This window comes from Takifugu rubripes, chromosome 20 (genome assembly GCF_901000725.2).
Source record: "Takifugu rubripes chromosome 20, fTakRub1.2, whole genome shotgun sequence".
Classification (NCBI taxonomy): Eukaryota; Metazoa; Chordata; class Actinopteri; order Tetraodontiformes; family Tetraodontidae; genus Takifugu; species Takifugu rubripes.
In genome coordinates this window covers 13925043-13946214 of record NC_042304.1, presented here as the reverse complement: position 1 = coordinate 13946214, position 21172 = coordinate 13925043, and the positions used below count along the sequence as shown (strand labels likewise).

At 48.3% G+C, this 21172-nt stretch overlaps 1 protein-coding gene across 4 annotated transcripts in view; it reads left to right on the top strand.

Annotated features, from left to right (window-relative positions):
* The window catches only part of ror1 (receptor tyrosine kinase-like orphan receptor 1), a 76551-nt gene that overhangs the window by 41640 nt on the left and 13739 nt on the right, over nt 1-21172 (top strand). Inside the window, exons 1-4 of one of the 4 annotated variants that reach the window (XM_029828321.1) lie at nt 9534-9956; nt 10423-10485; nt 15455-15745; nt 15921-15954. In XM_029828321.1, the coding sequence (XP_029684181.1) occupies nt 15484-15745; nt 15921-15954 (296 nt within the window). In that variant the 5' untranslated portion in view covers nt 9534-9956; nt 10423-10485; nt 15455-15483. Of the gene's footprint in view, nt 1-9533; nt 9957-10422; nt 10486-15454; nt 15746-15920; nt 15955-21172 lie in introns of those variants that run through there. The other 3 variants (XM_029828319.1, XM_029828318.1, XM_029828320.1) reach the window with 3 other exon arrangements.

Sequence of the window (21172 nt, the reverse complement as noted above, 5' to 3'; positions counted from 1 at the left end):
GTGCGTTCAGAGAGGCTTGAAACCCCTCAATTTAGCTGAATATACAAACTTCACAGAATTCAGAGGAGGTTTTCATTTTGGCAGCGGAGACGCTGGTGGACCACCTCCTGCACACACACACACACACATACAGAGTCACACATAAACTAGACCCCGATGTGTTATACACCAACGAGGCAGTGCCAGCCACAATTACAATTTCCCTCCAGAACAATCAGAGTGAGGCACGGATCGTGGCGTCGCTCCAGCACGTCTGTGTGTCGAGTTGATGGTAATGAAAGAAGGTAAAAAAAAAAAAAAACGGCTCCGCGCTCAAACAAAGGAGGAGTAACATGGCGTTTTGAGAGCAGGAAGAGTCGGGGTCTGCAAGTAATTTAAGTTGGGGGTGGGGGGGGTAGGGTGGGTGATTGTGTGTCTCTTTGCATGCGTCTGCGCTGGAGTGCATGTGGCCCCTGAAGCCGGAGTAAGCGAAAGGAGACCCTGTTATCTGATGAAACGGGGCTGAGTTTGCGTGAGTTTGCACTTTTTTTTTTTAAAAAACGCTGATGCGACTCCTCTGAAACCCTGTCAGGTGAGTGTGTGTTCACCCTAACACACACCGCTTTGAACCACACTCAAGGGCGACGCGTGGAAGCACCCCAGAGCTAAACCGGCCACTTTGATTCCAACACGGCTCTCGGGTTTTGTAACATTTGTTCGCAAAACTCATCAAATTAGCGTAAAGCAAGCCTGGTTTGACTTGGCACTGGGAAGTGTAGTTCTTGTGGAACCTGGCTGCCTTGTTGCCAATGTAAAGTCAGTGAACGTTGGCTCCAGATGTAGCGTTTGGTCCTCTCGTTACTCCTAAATTTAATAGGTGTTGGATATCAGTGAAGACTTACAGGTTTTCAATCTTTTATAGGTTCACCCCAAACATAAAAATCCATCTGAATCAACATCTTTACAGTCCACACACTGTTAATCCCCGTCTACAGAAGCCACCAGACTCCACAGCAATTCTGATACAAAATGAGCTTTTTTAATGTTTCCTACCATAATGTGCAAGAGTTAAATTCAGTTTGACTTTATTTATGTAGCAGCCGTTATAGTTGAGATTGTCTTTAGGGCGGTTTAGAGCGGTTTAGAGCTGGACCCTAAACACGGGTCAGTGTCAACGGAAACACCGGAAGAAGCCGTGAGCAGCACCAGAATCGCACGGCCAGATGGGCAGAAAAGGGGCGGAAGAAAGGAAACACACGTAAACATGAGGGAGAGCATTGGTTGGGATTGTTGTGGCTGATTGGGGAGAAAATGGCGATTCAGAAACCGAGGTCATCGCTGGGGTCAAAGGTCGATGACACGCACCAGTTTGCCAAACAATATTGACGTCCTGATAAGACTTAAAATCGATTACAGCAATTAGTTATACGCTTTTAGCCAAACAGTTTTCTAGCATCATTAATCCTAAAGTTAGAAACACACACACACACACACACACACACACGCACACACACACCCCTAACAGCCGCAGAACATTTAAAACTGTACTTTTTGATGGATCTCTGAGCGGTTTGGAACGGCACGTCTTAAACGTGACCCTTGGCCCCTTTTCCAGCGCCAGAAACACATCTTTGAAAAGTTACCCAAAGGTCTTTCTTTCACGCCAGGACTGATGGTTTAAAAAAAAATCAAAATCAAAAAAGACCAAACAGGCTCTGCCGTAAAAACAGCAGGAGGACTTAAAAGTCTGTATTTTTAATCACACTGGCGGCAACGGAACCGCCCACAAATACCAGTTCACACAGTGAGAGGCCGTGTGTGCACCAAAATACACACAACACACACGCGTCCACAACAGCGAGTGATGAAACGTGCGCGTTAATACACAGCTGCAGCGGACTTTGGTCCCGTCTCCGAGCTTTGAGTGTTTTTGCGTTGCCGTTGCCGCCGTCTCATCCACCGATGTTTCTCACTCGCTTCGCTCTTCGGCCCAGAGTTTCCCGCCGGACGTCCCGGCGCGTTTGCGTCTGGTCATCGTCAGCGGTGGCGGCGGGCTTCAAAGGATGGGTCCCAGAGATGCTGCAGGCAGATAAAGAGGAGCAGATGTCATTCCAGAGGCGTCTGACACACTCCACACATGGCCTGCGGCTACACAACGCACCCTGGGATGAGCAGGCGCCCACAAACACGGAGAATTAATCGTAAATCTCTTCATCAAAAAGAGCTCGCTGCCCTGTTGTTTGTCTCCTTTTCTCTTCCCCTCATTCCTTCCACCTTGTCGCCGCCTTTAAAGTCTGAATCCCAACCCTGGATTCCGTCTTCCAGGTTTCCCTTTTACACCTGTCATTAAACCCGCCAACAGAACCCGTAAAAACCTTCCTGACGTGAGTCACAAGATTCCGACTGTGTCATCAAACACTTGGAAAAGTCTCCTCATCACCGTCAGACGTGATAAATCATTTGGCTGAAGCGCGCGGCTCCTTTGATCCAAACTCTCTCCGTCTCGACGGAGCTGGAACGGGCCGGTCCAGGTTTGTTTACATTAGCCTGAACCGGACTGGAGCCGCTGATGCCTCTACAGCTCCGGGAATCCGTTGCTCAGGCAACTGATCCGTTGTCTCCTCGCGCTCCTGCTTTGTTGTGGAATGAACATCTGATATTAGTGCTGCTTCAACCTATATGAGGGGGGGGTTGAGGCCGCATGTGTCCCCAATTACACCGCCATGATGGCGGCTTAATTCGCTGCCTCGCTGGGCGAATGGTCGCCTGGAAAGAGACGGCTAATGAAGGCCAGAGCGCCCCGACGCTGCTGCCAATTCTAACACGCCTTGCACACGCGTCGCTGTAGCACACACGCATGTTCGCACGCAGTCTCGCCACATTTAAAACCTGTGCCGCCCCCTGTCCTCACTCCCGATCCCCCCCCCCCCTCCCCAGGCCCGTTAAACGCTTCGCCAAATAACAGCCTTGACACCGAAGGCCCGTGACTTTAGTGATGGTTTTAGGTTTCTGTTGCATCCTTAAGTTCTGACTTTAATGACTAAAAAATCAAAAAAATCTATTATTGGTTAGATTTGGCCTGTTTGTGTGGATGCAGCCAAAACAAGGACGGAGCTTTTGTTGCTAATGTTTTAAGGAATTATTCAAATTTAAAGATCTGCCCAGTTAATGAGAAGTGAGGAGCACAAATCTCATTTGAAGGTCCCCACCCCCCCACCCCCCCCACCCCAGCTGGGGGATCCTGCGGATTCCAGGAAATGGAGGAAAACAATAGAGATCTTTGTGGCTCCTCTAACGCCTCTGTCTTCTGCGCCCCCGCCGCCTTTTTCTCATTTCCACCGCGGAGGCGTGGGGCTGCGACGTGCGTGCGTGCGTGCGTGCGCTGGGTTTACGGGAGGTGAGGTGAGACTGTTTAGAGAAGCGAGCAGCGACGCTTCACAAGGTGAGCTCAGTCCGCCCCCACGTCATCCAAATACGATGGAAACGACAACAAACCCTGGAAATCTGAGCTCTGCCGCGATCTCCTGTCTCACTGGCACTTTCATTCTCACTTCTCTCTGAATTCTAACCGCTAAAATAAAAACCAGGCGCCCTGAATCCTCTACTGTATCCCCACCCCCACCCCCCCCAAAACAGAATCATGTTTGGTCCACATGAATTTGGGTGGAAATGTTTTTTAAACTCATCGCACATTTGCAGCCAATGGAAACCAGTTGAATAAAGTGAGGTCAGGCTCCAGTCGGCCTCACGCATCATAAATTAAGCTCCATTTTCCCGACCGCTAATGAGAGATACAGTAGATCACTTGCTCACCAGCTCAGATGTTCTCAGGCCTTGCTGTGCGTTTTAATTGACGGACGCCGATGAGGCCGACGGCCTTTTATTCTTACTGCGTCTCTTCACACACGCTGATACGTAATCTGAAAATCAGGTTTTTTTTGTGGTGCGCGACGTGGAGGCGCTCCAGCCGCATCTCCAGGTTTGAAATAAGTTTCTCTGCGGTAGCGGAAAACCTTTTGGACGTTAAACTTTGTGGGTTTTAACTCTGGCCTGGTTTCAGCTCTCTGGGGAGATCCAGACCTCTCGCCTCATCCTTTCATCCCCCCCCCCCTGCTGTCTTCACTATTAACTGACTACCTTCACCTCTAAACAAGCAGAGGAATGCTCGTGCTTATTTTGCTAACCCGGAACGGGGAGAGGTTCTCACCCAGCGGTGGCATGATTGACAGGGAAGCGTGCTGGAATGGCTCAGAGCCGCACTGCTGGCAGCCCAGTCACGGAGTCCAGTTTAGACCAGGAAAGCGGAGGAATAGGAATAACACTGGACGTTTCCCCTGGAACCACTGGACTTCTGCACACAGGGTGTCTCTTTCTCCCTTTCATTTCTGTCCATCTCCCTCTTCTTCTTCTTCTTCTCCTCTGCTCGTCTCTGTCTCGGCGTCTTCCTCTTCGCCAGCATGACTTTCGCTCTGGCCCGGACCGGTGTCGGATTTCTGGCAGCCGAGCGTGTCGTACCACAGCCTCCCTTCCAGAGAGCGTTCACACCCAGTTTCCCAGAAGTGTTTTGAACTTATTCGGCGTGGTTTATCGTTGGAGTCAGAGAGCCGAAAACATCAGTCGGCTCTGTAAGCGCGGCGTCGGCCAAGAAATGCTGTCAAACGCTTCGCAGTGGAAAATATGCACAACGCTTTGAAAAAGTGCCACAAACTCACTTTTATTCACGTAATTGATTCTTCACTTATCTTAATTGTCTGTGGAAATACAAAGGAATATGCTGAGCCCTGCCAAACAGCGAGCAGCCGTGACTGCCTGATGGAAGCAGACCAGCAGCGTTTAGCTAATAATGCTAATGCTTTCCAAATGACACTGGTGCGCTGGAGACGTGTCATTTAAATCCAGCTTGAACATAAAGTTCGGTTGAATTGTAAACCAGATTAATAGTATCTGGTCTCCAAACTCTGATTGAAACTTCCCCCTCCCCTCCAGCACTTTTCATTCATTATATACTTCCTGCAGATGAGACCCGAGTCAGCAGGACCGGGCAGGAAATACCAACAGATGTAACCAAGGTATGGTTTTGGAATGGGGCCCAGCCCCACTGCGGTCACATGATGTCTAAATCCGATTCGGGTCCCAAATCCCGCAGCATTATCCCGCCGTTCCCAGATTCCATCTGTTCCATCTTATGAATTTGTCATCCGCGAGGAATCCGGGAATGTCAGCAGCGGACTTATGGAGTGCCCGAGCGTGCACCTGAGCGCCGACACACAAGCGCAGGCAGGCATGCAACATGGTATGTGGCTTATTCACAACACTCGCAGGCACACATGACGCAGATGCCAACCTGGATGTCTGTATTCATGTCTGGGACACAGAAATTAGCCAGTCCTAAATCACGATGCCACATCTCATCCCAGAAAAAAAAAGCCTGTGCACCATGTTTACTGTACTTTAAATGTTGTTTCACACTGGCCCAATAGAAATACCACCAACCGAGTGGCTAATTAACAGCATATTTTACAGAAGCTAGTGAATATCCTGTCTCACATTCTATAAATATCTGTTTTCTACAGTGAAACTCTGAAATTGAGAAGTCACGTCTTCATTTACATTCCAGCCACAGGTGGACGGCCTAATGTCCTCGTCTATCTGTCCATCAGCTTTTCCTGTAGACCCCTTTACACGCGTCAGGTGAAAATAGACGAGTCGCTCAGTAGGTGGTAGCGTGCTTGTGCACATTCCTCACTAGTCTCCTTCCACCTCTGGTAACAGGAGCTGAGGGGAGCCAACCCAAAATGGGCTGAGCAGACCCCCATACATCAGCGTGGCTTCCAGGCCGTTTTACCGTTTGAAGCCAAATGCTGTCCTGAGGACGGGTTATCTGAGTCGCCGGCCCAGCGTGAAGCCCATTCAAGAGCGATGGTTCTGTCACGCCAAATGTGTGGGATGGATGGCAGTTTAAGACTCCTCCCTGCTCCCGGCACCAGTACATTAATCCCCGGTCTCCAGCCCCATTTGGCAAATCCAGCGTGTGTTTGTGTGGGTTTTCCCTTGGCGCGCCTTCCCTCCATCTTGGAAGTAATCTGGTGGTCTGGAAACATCTAAATGATCACCACAGGATCAGTAAAAGGGTCCAGAACACTGTGTTTTCCCCCCCAATGTACATTATCCACAGAGCATACAGCAAATAAACTGCTCAGAAAAACTCTCATGCTGCAGGCTGCCATGATCGATGAGGAACGATGAAGAACGATGAAGAACTGCTGAGGACGTTTGTCCTCCACTTCCTGGTTTCTGACAGGAGGATTTTACATCCACAACCAATCAAATTGGATAACGCTGAAGGGACTTGAGAAGCAATAAGCAGGTTTAAATGTCACTTTCTGCCCTGGTGTCACCCTGCCATCACTCAGCCATGCCCCCCCCCCCCATGGTGTGTGGAATGCTGCGTCCGGACAGCTGACAGAGACATCCTGACACCAGGAGACGCCGCTCGCTACACTGACAAGCTGCTGTTTAAAGCACTCGTTGGTCTGCGTCAGCTTTTTCACCGATTTCTTGCTACGATCAAGTTTCTCCTCTGAGAGGCGTGGGGGGGTGACTGGGGGAGAGGGGGGGGGGGGGGGGGTTGGAGGTTTCATAATTCTGCAGCAACATATTCAAGTTGTCAGTTTCTGCTGCTCAAGCGTCAGCATCTTCTAAAATAATCAGGCCTGCGGTTCACCTGCTGCGACACGTTTTACCCAAACAGCCGCAGAAAACCGCACATTACTGAGAAACGATGGCCGCAGCTCAGTGTAAGTTTGAAACAATTAACAGCGCGTTGCACCCGCTCGGCGCTGCGGATTTCATGTCGGAGCAGACGTCTGTGGCCCCTCGGGTCTTCTCTCCCTTTGAAGATGATTGTTATCGCTCGCCTAAGAAGACGCAGCCTCCCGTCATCTATCCTGCTCTAATAAACCTCTCCCTCCCCTCCTCATCCTGGTCTGTGCTCTTATAAGGTTACAGAGCAGAACTTCGTGGTGCCTTCAGGCGCTCCAAACCTGCGCGTATTCCTCCCAGTGCTCCAGTCGGGAACAAACTGGGGAACATTTAGACGTTACGTGCGTTGTACGTTAACTCCAATGTCCACTGCTTTTCTCGTTATCCTCTAGATTACTCGGTGTGTCTCGAGGATTATAGAAAACGTTTGATTTTTGGCACACCGGACCTACTTAGGCTTGTAATTGTATCATAAATTCGACGTGCTGACAGTGTTGTAACTACTACCTGTAGGCATTTTGCTGTGTTGCTGCAGTCTGTTATTATTGGCTGCAAGTTGCTTAAATCGCTTTCAGCAAGTTTAGCTCGGCACAAGCGAATGACGGGTATCAAAAACCGCTCTGGCGGGTCCAGCTTCGTATAGAAATGTCCAAACCCAGACAGATGTGTTGAAGAGGAACCCGATCGGCGGTCCGTCCAGACGTCTTATTTTCCTCCTGCGGTTTGCTGCCGGTGTGTCCTGGCTCGTTGTTCCAGGTGCCCGACCAGTTTAATAGTTTTTATCCGACAGAATGAACTTCCCCGCAAACATCAACGCGCCATTTGCCGTCTCGAACGTAAACCTGCTTCTTAAAGTTACTGCAGCCTGTGTTTTTGTGATTTATAGAGCTTGTTTTAAGGGTTAATTCCTTTTTCGTGCAGCCTCACAGTTTACAAGGCTCCGTTTTCTGCGTTCAGGTCGCCTCCATTCACCACCCATTCCAAAAAGAAAAAGATTCTCTGCATCTGTTCAGCTAATCCCCAACTTTCCGCTGGTTTTCCCATTCTTGAGTCATCCTGAGCTATTAATTCATTAAGGTTTTTGGATGCACCGTTTGCTATCTGAAGAGGATCTATGCGCGTCTCTGTCATCTTGTGTTTGGAGGCAAACATAACAAAGCTTTCCTGTAAAAATGTTGGTTTTGCTGTCCGTCCAGATAACCCCACAGTTGGGTCCATTTTCCAGTTAATAAGGAAGGAAGAAGAGCTCGGGAGAGGCCCTAATAACAGTGCGGGAGAGCACGCATCAGTCTCCCTCACCACAGCAACCAGCCTGGCTCCAAACACAGCTGGCCAGACCATCTAACATCACATTAGATGCGATGCATAACCTTCCCAAATTGAGCATTTTTGATTCAGGCTTGTTTTCTAAAGCCGTGTCTGTCTCTGCTTTATCCTTCTTTTCTCTATTTAGAATCCTTTTTTGCTCTGAGTTCAAATCCCTCAAGTTCTCATGCTTTAGATCTGGTGTGGTTTGGTGCCTAAAGGCTCTACAGATGTCAAGCTTCCATTCGTACATGATTTGTTGTCAGGTGGTTAACATGGTTGATTACATCATTTGCTGTCACCAAAATTCCTGTGTGGAAAATTACATTCTTTTATATATGAATTGTTCTGTAATTATTATCCTGCTAAAAGCCAAAACAGTATTACAGTGGGCGAATGAAAGAAAAGACGTGAAGTTTTACATGTTGCTCAAGAAAGCGTGACGGTTGTCTGGTATCTTTGTGCACAATCTCTGTTTGACTTCAAGTTAAGACAAGTGACTCAGGGAAGAATGTTGACTTTTGATTAGTAGATAAATGATCCCCAGCCTAAAGCTGGAGATGACTGTCTACCTCCATCCTTTTAATTTACAGCACCTTTATAATTATCCTCATGTCCGCCCCTTCTGCCCCTTAGTGACAGCTTTAGCATGCACGTTCAGAGTCGGTGTCGCTGCCCGGTCCGGGCCCAGAACCGCGCTAGGTCCTTATTTTTAGGGCCTTATTAAGAACTTCAATGGTTTCCCCTGTTTCACTGAGAAACATTAGAAAGCTAATCTCAAAATTACTCCCGATATTCCAGAAGATTGTTCCAGTGAAAGAGGACAAACAGATGTGACCTTATCGGGTCCTCTGGTGCATTCAATCGCAGTAAAGGAAAAGCCAGTTGGGATCTGTTGGGAATATTCTCCCCTTTTTTAATGAACCTCAGTGCAGTAGACCCCCCCCCTCACCCATGTCCAACCCCTCTGTTGACCTCTCACCTGACTTCCCCTGCTGCTAGTGGAGGCAGTGAGCTGCAACATCTCCTCTCCCCTGTCAGTCTCTGTTTCTTTAAGTCTGAATTCTGAGAAATCGGACTCAATTTGAGGGAGCTAGGATCTTCCGTGGACAAAACAGTCCATCAGAACAAAGAAAAACCCCCACAAATTTAGTAAATAACAACACAAATGAGCTTTTTCTCCGTCCTGGCGCCCGCGCTGCTGTAGAACGTCCCGGCAGTTGTTGCGAGCTGGGCTAACAGGTGCAGAGGCCCAAAGCCCTGCTCATTAACACAGCTCATTTCACAGGCACCAGCGCACAGCCGCTACCATCCTCACACAGTGTGCACGAAACAACACATTATCACCCAATTAGCATGACCCCGTGTCAGCCGCCTGCAAACTTTCTCTCCTCGCGGGCTTTGATTGTCACTGCGCTGCTAATTCTTTCATGTTTGAGATTAAAGAAAAAGTTTTTCTTGTTTTTGCTTGGAGGTGTTTTTCTACACTATCCAGGTTAGGTAGGCTGTGATTATAAGGGCCGTGCTATCCCGCGCGCCCTCGTCGTTAGAGCGCCTTTAGTTCCAGCGCTGGCATTTACTAGTTGGGAATCACCTTCTGACCCTCGGCTGTGCACAGGGACTGAAGGCCATTTTCTGGCTCCTTTCTTCTGTAATGAAAAGCAGAGGGCCGCTCTGTCGTCAGCTGCTAATAAAGCAGCATTAGCTACGCGGGGCTCGCCCAGAGCGTATACATTTAATCCTTTGATCGGAACTATAGCCACGCTAGCGTTTGAGATGGACAACATCTCATTTCTGTGACATTGGATTGATTATTGAAAGCGACAGGGGCCTTCATGTGGATATTTGCTGTGTTGTTTAAGTTGAATAAGAAGGGATTGACTTTCCAAGTGCTGGGAGGGAAGGTTCAGGTGTGTGTTCGCACTCACTCAAAGGGAGGCTTGTGCTAGGCCGAGCTGCTCATTTCCATAACTCTGCTCAACTTTCCTGCTTTAGCCTCCAGACTGGCACCTGGCCAACTGTTTCCCGAGACGGGGCTCCTTTTCAGCCACGTCCCGCTGAATTTGAGTTTGAATTTGAGAAGGAACTCCGGCGACATCCTCGGCCGTTTCCAGGATGTCGCTGCGATCCTCCATTCAAGTGTTTATTGATCTCGGTGTTATTCATCTTTTTATGGTGTTTAAATCTACCAAAGAAGTTTTTCCAAGTGGGAAAGCATCCCTTTTATGCCGTGAAAGTCTAGAAATTCCGATTTATAAACACTTATGTCAGGTTGATATGCTTAACTTCACACGTCTCATTATGACACAGCTGGAGACATTTAGAGGCTTCAAACTTTACAAATATGCTAATAGTCCCTTTTTTTTCTGTTTCCAGAGTCTGAGTTTCCACAAGATCCGAGCGTGCTAGCTCCCAATTCATGGAACACTTCTGGTAATGGTAAATATTCACACATATAAAGACACTCACACACACACACACACGCACACACACACACACACACACACACACACACACATATACACATGAAGCATCACTCTCTTTCAACACAAGCTGTTAACACATCTGCTACAAGACATAAACAATCACATGCTCATAGCGCCCTTAACACATGGCGGCTTAAACGCTAATTCAACACGTGTTGTGTGAAATCACGCCGAGTGGCGTGTTGACCATCACGCATCATCGGTGAAACATTTGGTTTGGCGCCGTCCACGGTCCGTCCCAGCGTGGAGGAGAACTCACGGAAAATGTACATTTGCTCTTGTGAGAATAGAGCCGCAGGTGCGCTTCATTTCTGCAGTTTCCACTGACCTACTTCTTCTTTTCTCGAATGCAATAAAACCCCACCAGAGCTTTAAAATGATGTCCGCACATCACGTCGACTGTGACCCCAGCAAATTCCTGCCGTTCAGGCTGACCTCTGTGGCCAAGTCATCAGAAGGTCTGCGATGCGTTCAGGCGTCCTCGTACAAAAGAGCCTCCAGCTGTTAATGTCATGTAACATCCAGGAGTGTTTTGCTAATGAGGTGCAGAGTTTGAACTCTTTATTGGTACTTTACAGAAAGTAGTTCAATAAAGTTTTATTTCATTAGTACTGAAAACACCACACTCGAGCCACATTTCCAGTCTGGTAAGTTCAGTTCTTTACCGTCTACCTGCCACTAACACAGCAGAGATTTAGTTGAAATTTGAGAATTCCCAGGAAACGTATCCAAGAGTAGTATCCCTCGACGTTCTCAGTAGATATCTACATTCTTTCTCTTGTATTTTCAAGCTCTTTTCAGATATTATTCTTGGGATTTCTGCTCTCTTTTTGCTCTTCTCTCGCTCTCTCAGTGCTCTTTTCTAAACCATCGTAATTATCTCTTTCTGCTGATGTAACTTTTTTCCCTCGGCTGCTGCTAACAGTGGGAACCACATGTGAAACTGTCTGTAAAAGGAGACAATCAAAGAAAGAATGTGAATCAATCAGTTATGTAACCGCTGGTTCGCCGTCTCTGGTACGTTAAACCGAGGAGCGCCTGCTACGGCGGCGTTTACAGCCCAGCGACGGCTTCTCCGTTTAACATGCCTGTCATCGAGTCAGATATAGAATACCGTCCACCTGGTCCAAAACCACAAGAAAATTGACTGTGGGATACATAACGGGGATGAAAATGCCGGAAAGCCTCTTTGGTTGGATTTGGTCAGCTTATTTCTTCCCTTTCTCGGTCGGGTTTCGTGCCAGTTTATTAAAACGATGTGGTGCGGAGGGCCACGTCTCCGGGAGCTGCAGAGGGGTTAGCTCAGCATCTCTGTGGAGGAAGCATTAGGAGGCACTTTCCTTCTCTCCAGGAGCATTTGTGCCAGCTCTCCCGCAACATCCGTCCCACAGAGGAGGATCCAGTCATTCCTGCTCAGAACCGGGCGCTTTAATCACCACGGCGAGTGTGTTTGAATGATTATGAGCAGCCTGCACGCAGCCACGCCTCCGAGGTGTATCTGTGTGTCACATCCATGCGTGACATCTGCGTCTTATCTGATGGGCCGACGGTGATTGCGCCTCTTGTTTGGTCTGCAGGTGGGGATGATTTTGATGGCCCAGCAGACAGCATTCAGGTAGCGCCGCTCTATCGGAAGACATCAGTCGCAGGAGGTTATCGTGCTTGAAATGAGGGGTGGGGTTAGTTTACTGAACTCAGTTTTTGTTGCTCTGATGTGGAAGTGATCCCTTTAGCCTTAGCTAGCGACGCTACGGCTCCTCTTCCTCACCGCGCCTATGGAGTCTCTTTAGCCGGCTGTGCATTCACTCGGGTTCCCGCCTCCCGTCTGCTATTGAGCGTGCATCTTCACGTGCACGGGACCGTGGGTAAAGTGTAGGTCCAGGTGGAAACGAGGATAAGTTGTTTGTGCTGCGGTTGTACCCGAGCGCTTGATACGTCAACCGCTGCAGGGAAACTTCAGGCTGATGACAGGGAACCCTTTAGTGAGGGACCACAGTGACGGGACAGTCCGCAGGCAAGGTTTGGGTTTCACAGCGCCGCCGGAGCCAAAGACCACAGGTTCACAGTGCTCAGCATGAGAGACAATTACAGCAGGGCTGCTTTGTTCCTCCGAGATCGACGTCCATATATTTCTCTTTATCCTTCTTCTCTTTTTCTCCTCCTCCAGCCACTGAAGGGATTCGTCCCAACATCGGCTACGTTCTTGGAGTCCTTTTCAAACCTTTATTTAAACACATTTTTTTCAACATCAATACGTTGGAGCCTGAACTTACTGATGTTTACAGCCATAAAGAGGCTCCATGGGCCCTGATGAATTTAATACATTAAATAAATGTGTGCATAGTTGCATTCAGTTGTAGAAGTGTGGAGCAGAAGTTGCTTTTTTCTTCCTCCAACTTAACACAACTTTTTAGGTAAAGTCAAAACTCTGGAATAAAATTCTAATATAAAAGTCAGTATGTTGTTTGATTTTGAATGGGTGTTTTTAGGAGCGTACTTTGTTAAATTGCTTTTAAAATTTTACACTCCTTCGCTGGGTTTGGGGCCTTGCTCAAGGGCAGCTTAGCACCTCGCCTGCCAACACCCTAATGTGTCTGTCCGTCACTCTGCTTTGTCTTTTTTAATGTCCGTAACTTCGAATATGCGAGTTAACACCCTTTAACTTTTAAGACGTTGTCAAAACTAGTCCAACAAGTGTCAGAAAAGCCCTCAACTCTACAGTCTTTCAGAGGGGGCTGTGTTTTATGAAGGCGGTTATAAATCATTACGACTCTGCTTTAAAATCTCACGAATCCTTCTGTACAAACATGATAATGCTTAAAACATAACGAGCCGTCATGACTCCCAGCTCAGACGCTTGAGTCTCATGCCTCATGACATTTAAATTGATTACAAATGGTAATATAATCATACTCCCCCGATTAAACACGGAGCAGAAAAGGGCAGAAGGCAGGAAAACCAAACCTTTTATATAACTGCACTCAACTCTAAACTGTCTCAATAATCAAATTTCAAGGCTGCGGCCAGCATGTCGTTGCATTAAGCTTTGTTTAAATGCTTCGTGTGCTGCAAAAGAGCGATAATATGTGCGGAATTGCACGTTGTATTTGCATGAGGTCATGGAAGAACACACACAGGCATCACTGCAGTGTGGGTGTGTGTGTGTGGGCGTGTGTGTAGTCGGGACAGGAGAGGAGTAGTAATAAGAAGGGAGTGACAGGAAAAAAGAAGATGAGAGTGCTGGAGATGGGATCTTTGAAGCAGTAAAGTGTGTGATTATTAGTCCTGCTTCAGTGTGTTTTAATAATTCATCCTGCTGGATTTTAACCTGACTCCAGCGCCGAGACAAGTGGACTGTAAAACTTGTGTTAAATGGAAGAGGGCGGATAATAAGTGGCGTTTTCCCGAACACTCGGTGCTAGCGTGACGGCAAAGAGACACATCTGAAGAGGAAAGCTACGTAACATTCACAAACAACAACGATAAAATACAAGCAGGGATGATCCTTGGAGAAATCCGATTTTCTGACCACAAGGTGGCGCTTCGCGTTCGTATGAACGAAGGTTAAGACTGAAGCGGTCGTTTCTGCATCCCATTGATCTCTGGGGCGGAACGATGGATGGTGGACGCACCAGAACGGTGACATCTGCACGTCGCAGCCTCGTTTATGAAATATTGCCGAGCTGCGTTACTAATGGCCACTCAGAACTAAATACACAGGTTTATACTGTATATTGAAGCATGACTGGTCTCGTGAACTCTGGCCTGTAATTTGAAGGGAATCAGCTGCGTCTCTGACAAAGAGGCGTTTGTTGGACCCGATGAGCCTCGAGCAGAGCGGGTGGCTGCAACAAAGCTCTGCATTCTGGACCGGACCAAAGTTAATTAAATCAGGCTTAACTAATAATATTCATATTTATCCGGTCGGGGACTGAAACTGCAACGCAATTAAGGGAGTTTCAGAACCATGACGCCATAGTTACTGTCCATGGTCACTGGTGCGCTCCTGGGCCGTTGGAGGAGTTTTGAAACGTCTTGAATGACCTGGAAGAAAGAAAAAGCTAAACACGGGAAGCATTTCCACAGGGCAAACGTAATCGGGAGGAAATATTGTGCTGAAATACGGGAAAAAAGATGTCGCGTCCGCGGACATGCTGAGATTTCACGCTGTGGTGAAAGTGTAACGTGTGGGGATCCAGAAGCATGTGCTGCTGTTTGTACTCTCTTCAGACAAAATGAACCCTGTCTAACTAGTATTTGTAATTCCCCTATATGCTGTATGTTTTCCAGCGTTGTTTGTCTTGGCTGGGTTGTGGAACCCAGAGACTTTCTGCATGCCTGGGATGGGTTTTGGGGTTGAGGGAACTTTCCAGAGGTTTTTCTTGACATTAACACCAATGTTTTCCCAGCGCATTAAGCTCTTCGGTGGCCCTTTTTCCTGACCACCTTGAGGAAAAATGTGATCCTGGAGATAATCATGCGTAACTGTTTGGGTTTGTTTTTGTCCAGATCCTCCTGGATTTACGGGGACAATGGTGGGGTATTAAAATGTATGGGAGGAAGCTGCTGCAGCCTTAGATTTATTGTTCTTTTTTCCTGTCGTCTTGACCCAGAACACGGGCGACGTTGCGTCCAAAGTTCATGCATTTACCGTGGAAATCCCTCTGAAACTGTATCGTCATGATGAAAAATGAAATGAGGTGTCATTCGCCACAGAAGCAACCACAAAACAAGTTGCCAAACCAGACTTTGAATGTGTGTCTGAAAACAGCGAGTTGCTTTAGCACCATTTTTAAAGTCCTGCACTTCCTTCAGTGAGTGTTGGCTGATTTATTAAAGTCTCCGATCCTTTCTTTGGGCCCTACTTTTTTCTTTCCTCCTCCACATTCTCTCGCTAATGTTTTCCTGTTTGTGTCTCCCAGGACCTTTCTTCATCCGTTTGGAAGCTCCCATGAACAACATCACCACCTCTCTGGGCCACACGGCCGAGCTTTTCTGCCGCGTCTCCGGCAACCCGCCGCCCGCCGTGCGTTGGTTGAAGAACGACGCTCCGGTGGTGCAGGAGCCGCGGCGGATCTCGTACCGATCCACGCTGTACGGGTCGCGCCTCCGTATCCGGAACCTGGACACCACCGACACGGGCTATTTCCAGTGTGTAGCCACCAATAGCCAGGGAACGGTTTCCACCACAGGCGTGCTGTTTGTCAAATTCGGTAAGTGTCTGTGTTTTATCGGGCAGATTGTTGCTCTTCATCTTTTCCCTCAACTCTCTTTAGCAACAGCTTGTATAAACCTTGTCTGTAGTTGGCAGCCTGTGCTCAGAAAAAATCTGGGACTAATATTGGATCCTACGGTTAAAAAAAATTCCCCGTGTCCTCTTTTTTCCAGATCCACTCCCCACTCCTCTGGCGGGACGACCAATGTAAGTCCATTTTTCTCTCTCTGACAGTCTGCTGTGCTTAACAAAACGCTCCACCATCTAAGTGGCGCTCTGAGCAGGACTGAGCTTCACGTGTCGCTTCCCAGTTAGTCCTGGGAGGTTAGAGATGTGAGGTCTGCTGGAGCTTTTTCCTTCGGAGTGAAGGTGTGGGTCGCAGCGTCAGTTCTCGGATCACGTCGGATTCTGAAAAGCAGCTTTATTCCTTCATATTCTTTGTGATTCTCATGATTTCCTCCAGACATTCACCCTCTCATTTGAGGGCACACCACAGAGTGGAATGTGGGCCGTTTGATCCGTTGCTTGGCAACAGAGCTGTCAGTCATTCACAGCGCAGAACATGCTGATTTCTCCTAATATCATTATGCGGCGTCTAAATTTAAATCGGCTGCTGTTAGTTTCATTTCCATCCCATAATGTCTCTTTGATGTGATGTCAGGCCACTAATGACTTCGTTCCAGTTATGTTTATGCTCTCGTGGACTCAAGTGGATTAAAGGAAGAGTTTGATTTGGATCGTTGCTGCCCGAGTATTCTTTAGAGAAGAATCTTTGGCTAAAAATGTCCAGAAATAACATCGTCTTTCTTTCAGCCGTCTCATTCAGCCTCGTCTCTGATAACCCGTCTGTTGTGTTTAGCAAAAAAGTGCCTGTTTGGTTTAAGTCCTTTGTTTTAGTTTCGCGTCTCCCCACTTTAAGTGATAAAACTCTGCGAACTTTCTCGGTTTGTTTTACTGGTGCAGGATCAAAGGCGTCGCGGTGAATGTTGCTCTGGACGGCTCCCCGCCATGTTCCACATTATTTTCTATCAATCGACGCTGTTGGCACTGAATGAACGTCACACACTCGGTAAATCCGCTCGCACTCGTGTGAATTCGTGCACGAGAGCTCCTCTGCAGCCTGCTGTGGTCATTCCTTTGTTTCAGTGTCTTTCTCCCCCTTGTGCACATACTTAAAGTTCATTTTACAACTAAGAAACTGGACTCGGAGGACCCTCAAAAGAGAAACGGTGGACGGCAGCCACGTTTATGTAACGGCGGAGCTGCGCTGGTGATTCCTCATCTTTAACAGTAACAGCAGTGCTCTGTGTCAGTTTATCTCCACGTCGCTTTTCGCCCAGAGAGAAATAACGATGTTATCGTTACGGAGACACGGGCGGCGCAAGTCCCAATTAACGTGTCCATAGGGGTGCGTTTGATATACTGCAGCTCGTGTGACCAGAATAAGCAGTCTGTACCAGGGCTGGGGATCTCCGTGGCGTTCCCTGGACGCTGACGTCAAACAGCCCGGACGCTTGCTGCTCCCGTGCGACGGAATGTGTCCTGCTAACATATGGACGTGCAACAGACGGTAAAGATGCTGCGAGCTCTTCCTCTTTGACCCGTCACTGTGGTGCCAACCCGACGGGCGCAGGCCTCTTCTGAGGGAGGCGGCGGTGCCTGGCTGCTCGTACCTGCTCATCATCATTACTGCCAGCTTAATGGCTATAAAGGAGTGTGACGGGCCGTCAGCGAGACGGGGTCAACTAATGATGACACGTGATGACCTGCAGCTGCTTACCTCATGCTGCAGCCGTTCAGACATCAGGACGGACATCTGCTCCCCCAGACTTTCATATGCACGTTCCACTACTTTTCTTTTTGCCTCCCATCATCTCTGTATTCGAAGGAGAGCGTTTTTGTTTTTCCTACCTCCGAATGTTACTCACAAATCCAGGGGAAGAGGTTTCCGCCACCCACCTTGCTGAACCTGGAGCCAACGCGAGCGCCGCGTCCTCGGTGTTGTCTTAACTTCACCCTGCGCCTTGATTTCCATCCCTTCCGCGCTGGCCTTGTGTACACAGGCTGTGGTGTGCGGGAAATTACAGTTTGTGTGCGTGCATCCGCAGGGTTGGGTTTTCTGGAGCCGCCACAGGCAAACTTAAAGCTGACAGCCTGGAAGATCCGGCTGCCGTTTCGGCCCGTTTGTGTCCGTAACTGCAGACGAGCGGGTCGCTGATAGAGGACAGAGACAACAGGACCGACGCAGGATCAGATGTATAATCATCCCCCGTCCCTAAGTATTTAAGTGCATGTTCATTTGAGGTAATTAAAAACAGGTTTATGAGTCGGAGCTCTGGCCTGTCATAGCAGCTTTAAAGTCCATGACGGCAAGTCTCAAATCAAGATATTTTTCTAAGAATATTCCATGTTCAGATTAAAGGCCTCCAGGTCTGTGGATGCTGGGACAGAGCTTCCCTTCCCTTCCCTTCCAGAGTATGCAGGAATGGGCTTTTTTCTTGCCTGTGTCTTTATTAAATGTTTAAATTGCACGCTCACACCCTCAATCCTCAGTGGATGTGATCACCCCCCCCCCCCCCCCCCCCCACCCACCCACCCACCCACCAGGAGTCTTTGAGTCTGTGACCCTTCCTCATTTGCTTTCAGCTGAATCCATATTTGTTCCGTTGCAACGTGGAGACGGAATTAAAGTGATGGGGAAAAGACGACATGCAACCTTAGGAGCAAGAGAAAAAACACATACGTCAATAGAGATGCGGAAGAAGCCCCCAAATTCCCTTTCCATGCCTCAGGGGTCATCTGGCCGAGGCTGGAGGCCTCATCTACAACTGCGACTCTCTTTTCCAATCATTGGTTTGTTGCCAATTATCAGAGCGCATCTCCTCCTCACCAAGAGGGCGCCCCCCCCCCCCCCGTCGCTCCCTTCCTTCCTCCCGTCTGCTGCTTTGAGATGTTTTAATAGGGCCAGGATAAACAGGGGCCGCTGTCCCGCCTGCCAAATTTAGACCCCCAGCCTTTTTTCTGTCTCTGAGTCTGAGAGCCGCCACGCTCTCATTCACTGGAGAGCAGGAGGGCGATGAAGACAGGAGGGAGTGAAAGAAAAACAGCTCTGGGGGGGTTGAGGAGGATGGTACCATTAACAGCATGTTGTTTTTTGATTCCCAGGGTCTGAGGCGTTCAGGTGCGATTAGTAGCATTAGGACGGGAGGTTTGGCTGCAATCTGCAGCCCAGAGGCACTTATTGACCCTTCTCACAGCCCTCATGTTAACAGCCATCACTCTCTAATGCGATTACACGCTCACATCTTCATTTTCTGTCTACATTTTCCATTTTAGCCTCAGAGATAGTGCTGCAGAATCACACACACGGACCATTAGATGATGCATGTAACACTCAGTGGAGGGCTGTTTTTTTTAAATTCCCAGATGAATGTTTAATCTGGTTCCACATTAATCTGCAAAGGTTGTCATTTTTGGTGCCAAACCGAGTGGGAGTGTTCAGCTTTCCCTTTGCTCTTTTACTTTTAGCTTTATAGTTACCACGTTTGCTTTGATCTTTTCTGCTGCGCTCTCAACGGGCTGCTGAATGTAAATGGAAGCCTCTGTTATTGGACTCACATTGACCAGGTTGCCATTAGCGTGATTCTAAATAAATATTTTCACACCATGACTGTGGAATCCAAGATGGGAAGCTTTATGTGCATTTTCAGCCGTAATTTTTAAAAGTTCAAAGAAAAGACGACTCTAGTCTCTTTGAGTTGGAGCCACTGGGGTGGCTGGTTCTGCTGACGTCTCTCCGGCTTCCCTCTGTCTCCGCACGGCTGTCCACACTGTCCACACTGTCCACGCCAGCCTATAGAGGACAAGCAATGGCTGCACAACTGAAAATAACAGCGGTTGGGGCGATTTGCATTTCTCCCTCACACGTAAAACATTCATCCATGTGCATCCGGACAGGAACCCAGCTGGCGTCCATTCCGTTGCACGAATGACCCGAAGTCATTGTCGAAGTCCGGTTTTCCCCCCATATTTTAGAAATATTTTAATTACTAAATGTGCTGTTTTTCAGAGCCGTTCTCTCCAGACTGCTCACAGTCTCTCTGTCTGTGTTTATAATATTGGGGTTTTCTGCCTGTATAGAAAGATTAATGCCACTACCCCCTCGCTGTCAGGACTGTTTAAATTTCCCAAAACATTCCGCACCACTTTTCTCTCAGTACTGGCAGAAGAAGCAATTACAAAAATAACTGCTGTGTTTTCTTTCCTCCACCGTGACTCTCCGCTCGTTTCTGTCTCTACCAGGGAAGCTTTAAGGCTCCGCTGTGGCTTCTTCTCTCTCTCAGGGCTCCTCGTTTCCCCTTGCAAGCTCCGCCGTTTTTTGACGTGATGACGGACGATATTCAGTGGAAAACTCTGCTTGAGAGTCCTGCTTGCCTCGCTTGTGGATATCTGCCCGTTCCTTTCTGCAGATTAGCAATTCATTTGTCGGATGGGGCTTCGATCGGGCCTAAACAACTGACTCGGTCAGGTGTGGCTCACTCAGACGTTCTTGCATGCTAATGTCTAAACATACAGTACTGTATGGATCCTGTGTGGTGGCATGTGGGGGGGCAGGAAACCAGCCACACAGTGTTAGCACTGTAATTAGCCAGCTGTCAGCACGCAGGATTAAATTGATTCTTAGCGCTGACATGACAACAGCCGCGAGGCTCACGCTGCCGTCAGCAGCAGGGCTGAATTAAAAGCAACAGATGCGTCTGGCCCGGAGCGACGCGCACGCTGATTGACAAATGTTGCCGAGGAAGTCCTTCTCAAAATGTGTAATGCGTGAAGATATAGCTGAAGGTTCGAGCTCAGACTTGCTCAAAGGCGCTCGCTGCAACGTGCGTGTCATCAGAACCCGTGTTTTTGGAGATACCTCAGAAACCCGATTCGTTCTGGTTGTTGTTGGCGTCTGTTCTCCTGTCGTCGCTCTGACTTCTCCTTATCTCGGTGCCCGTGGCAACGCCCCTGTGGTTCTCCAGTTCGGGCGATGAAGATTCGTCACCCACCACAGGTTTCACCCCCATTCAGACCCCAGGAGCTGACAGACCCGCTCAGGTTCAGTACCACGTTAGCACCGCACATCATGCTAACATCTGGGGTTCTGCCCGCATGGATATAATTCGGGATCCGGTTAAAAAGCAAATATTTAACTTTGGAGCCGGCGTGATTTGGACCTGCCAGCAGGAGGCTGTGGGCCACTGGGATTCCTTAACCCACAGATTGAGCTAATGGGCCTCCAACACAAAACAAACCCCAAAAAATCAAGACATCATATAAACTATCTTTAAACTATCTTCACCAAAAAGGGATTTTTTTTTAATCATTGGTCATTTTTTAGTAGTAGCCAAACTGAAAAATGAGAATACAAAGAACATCCTCT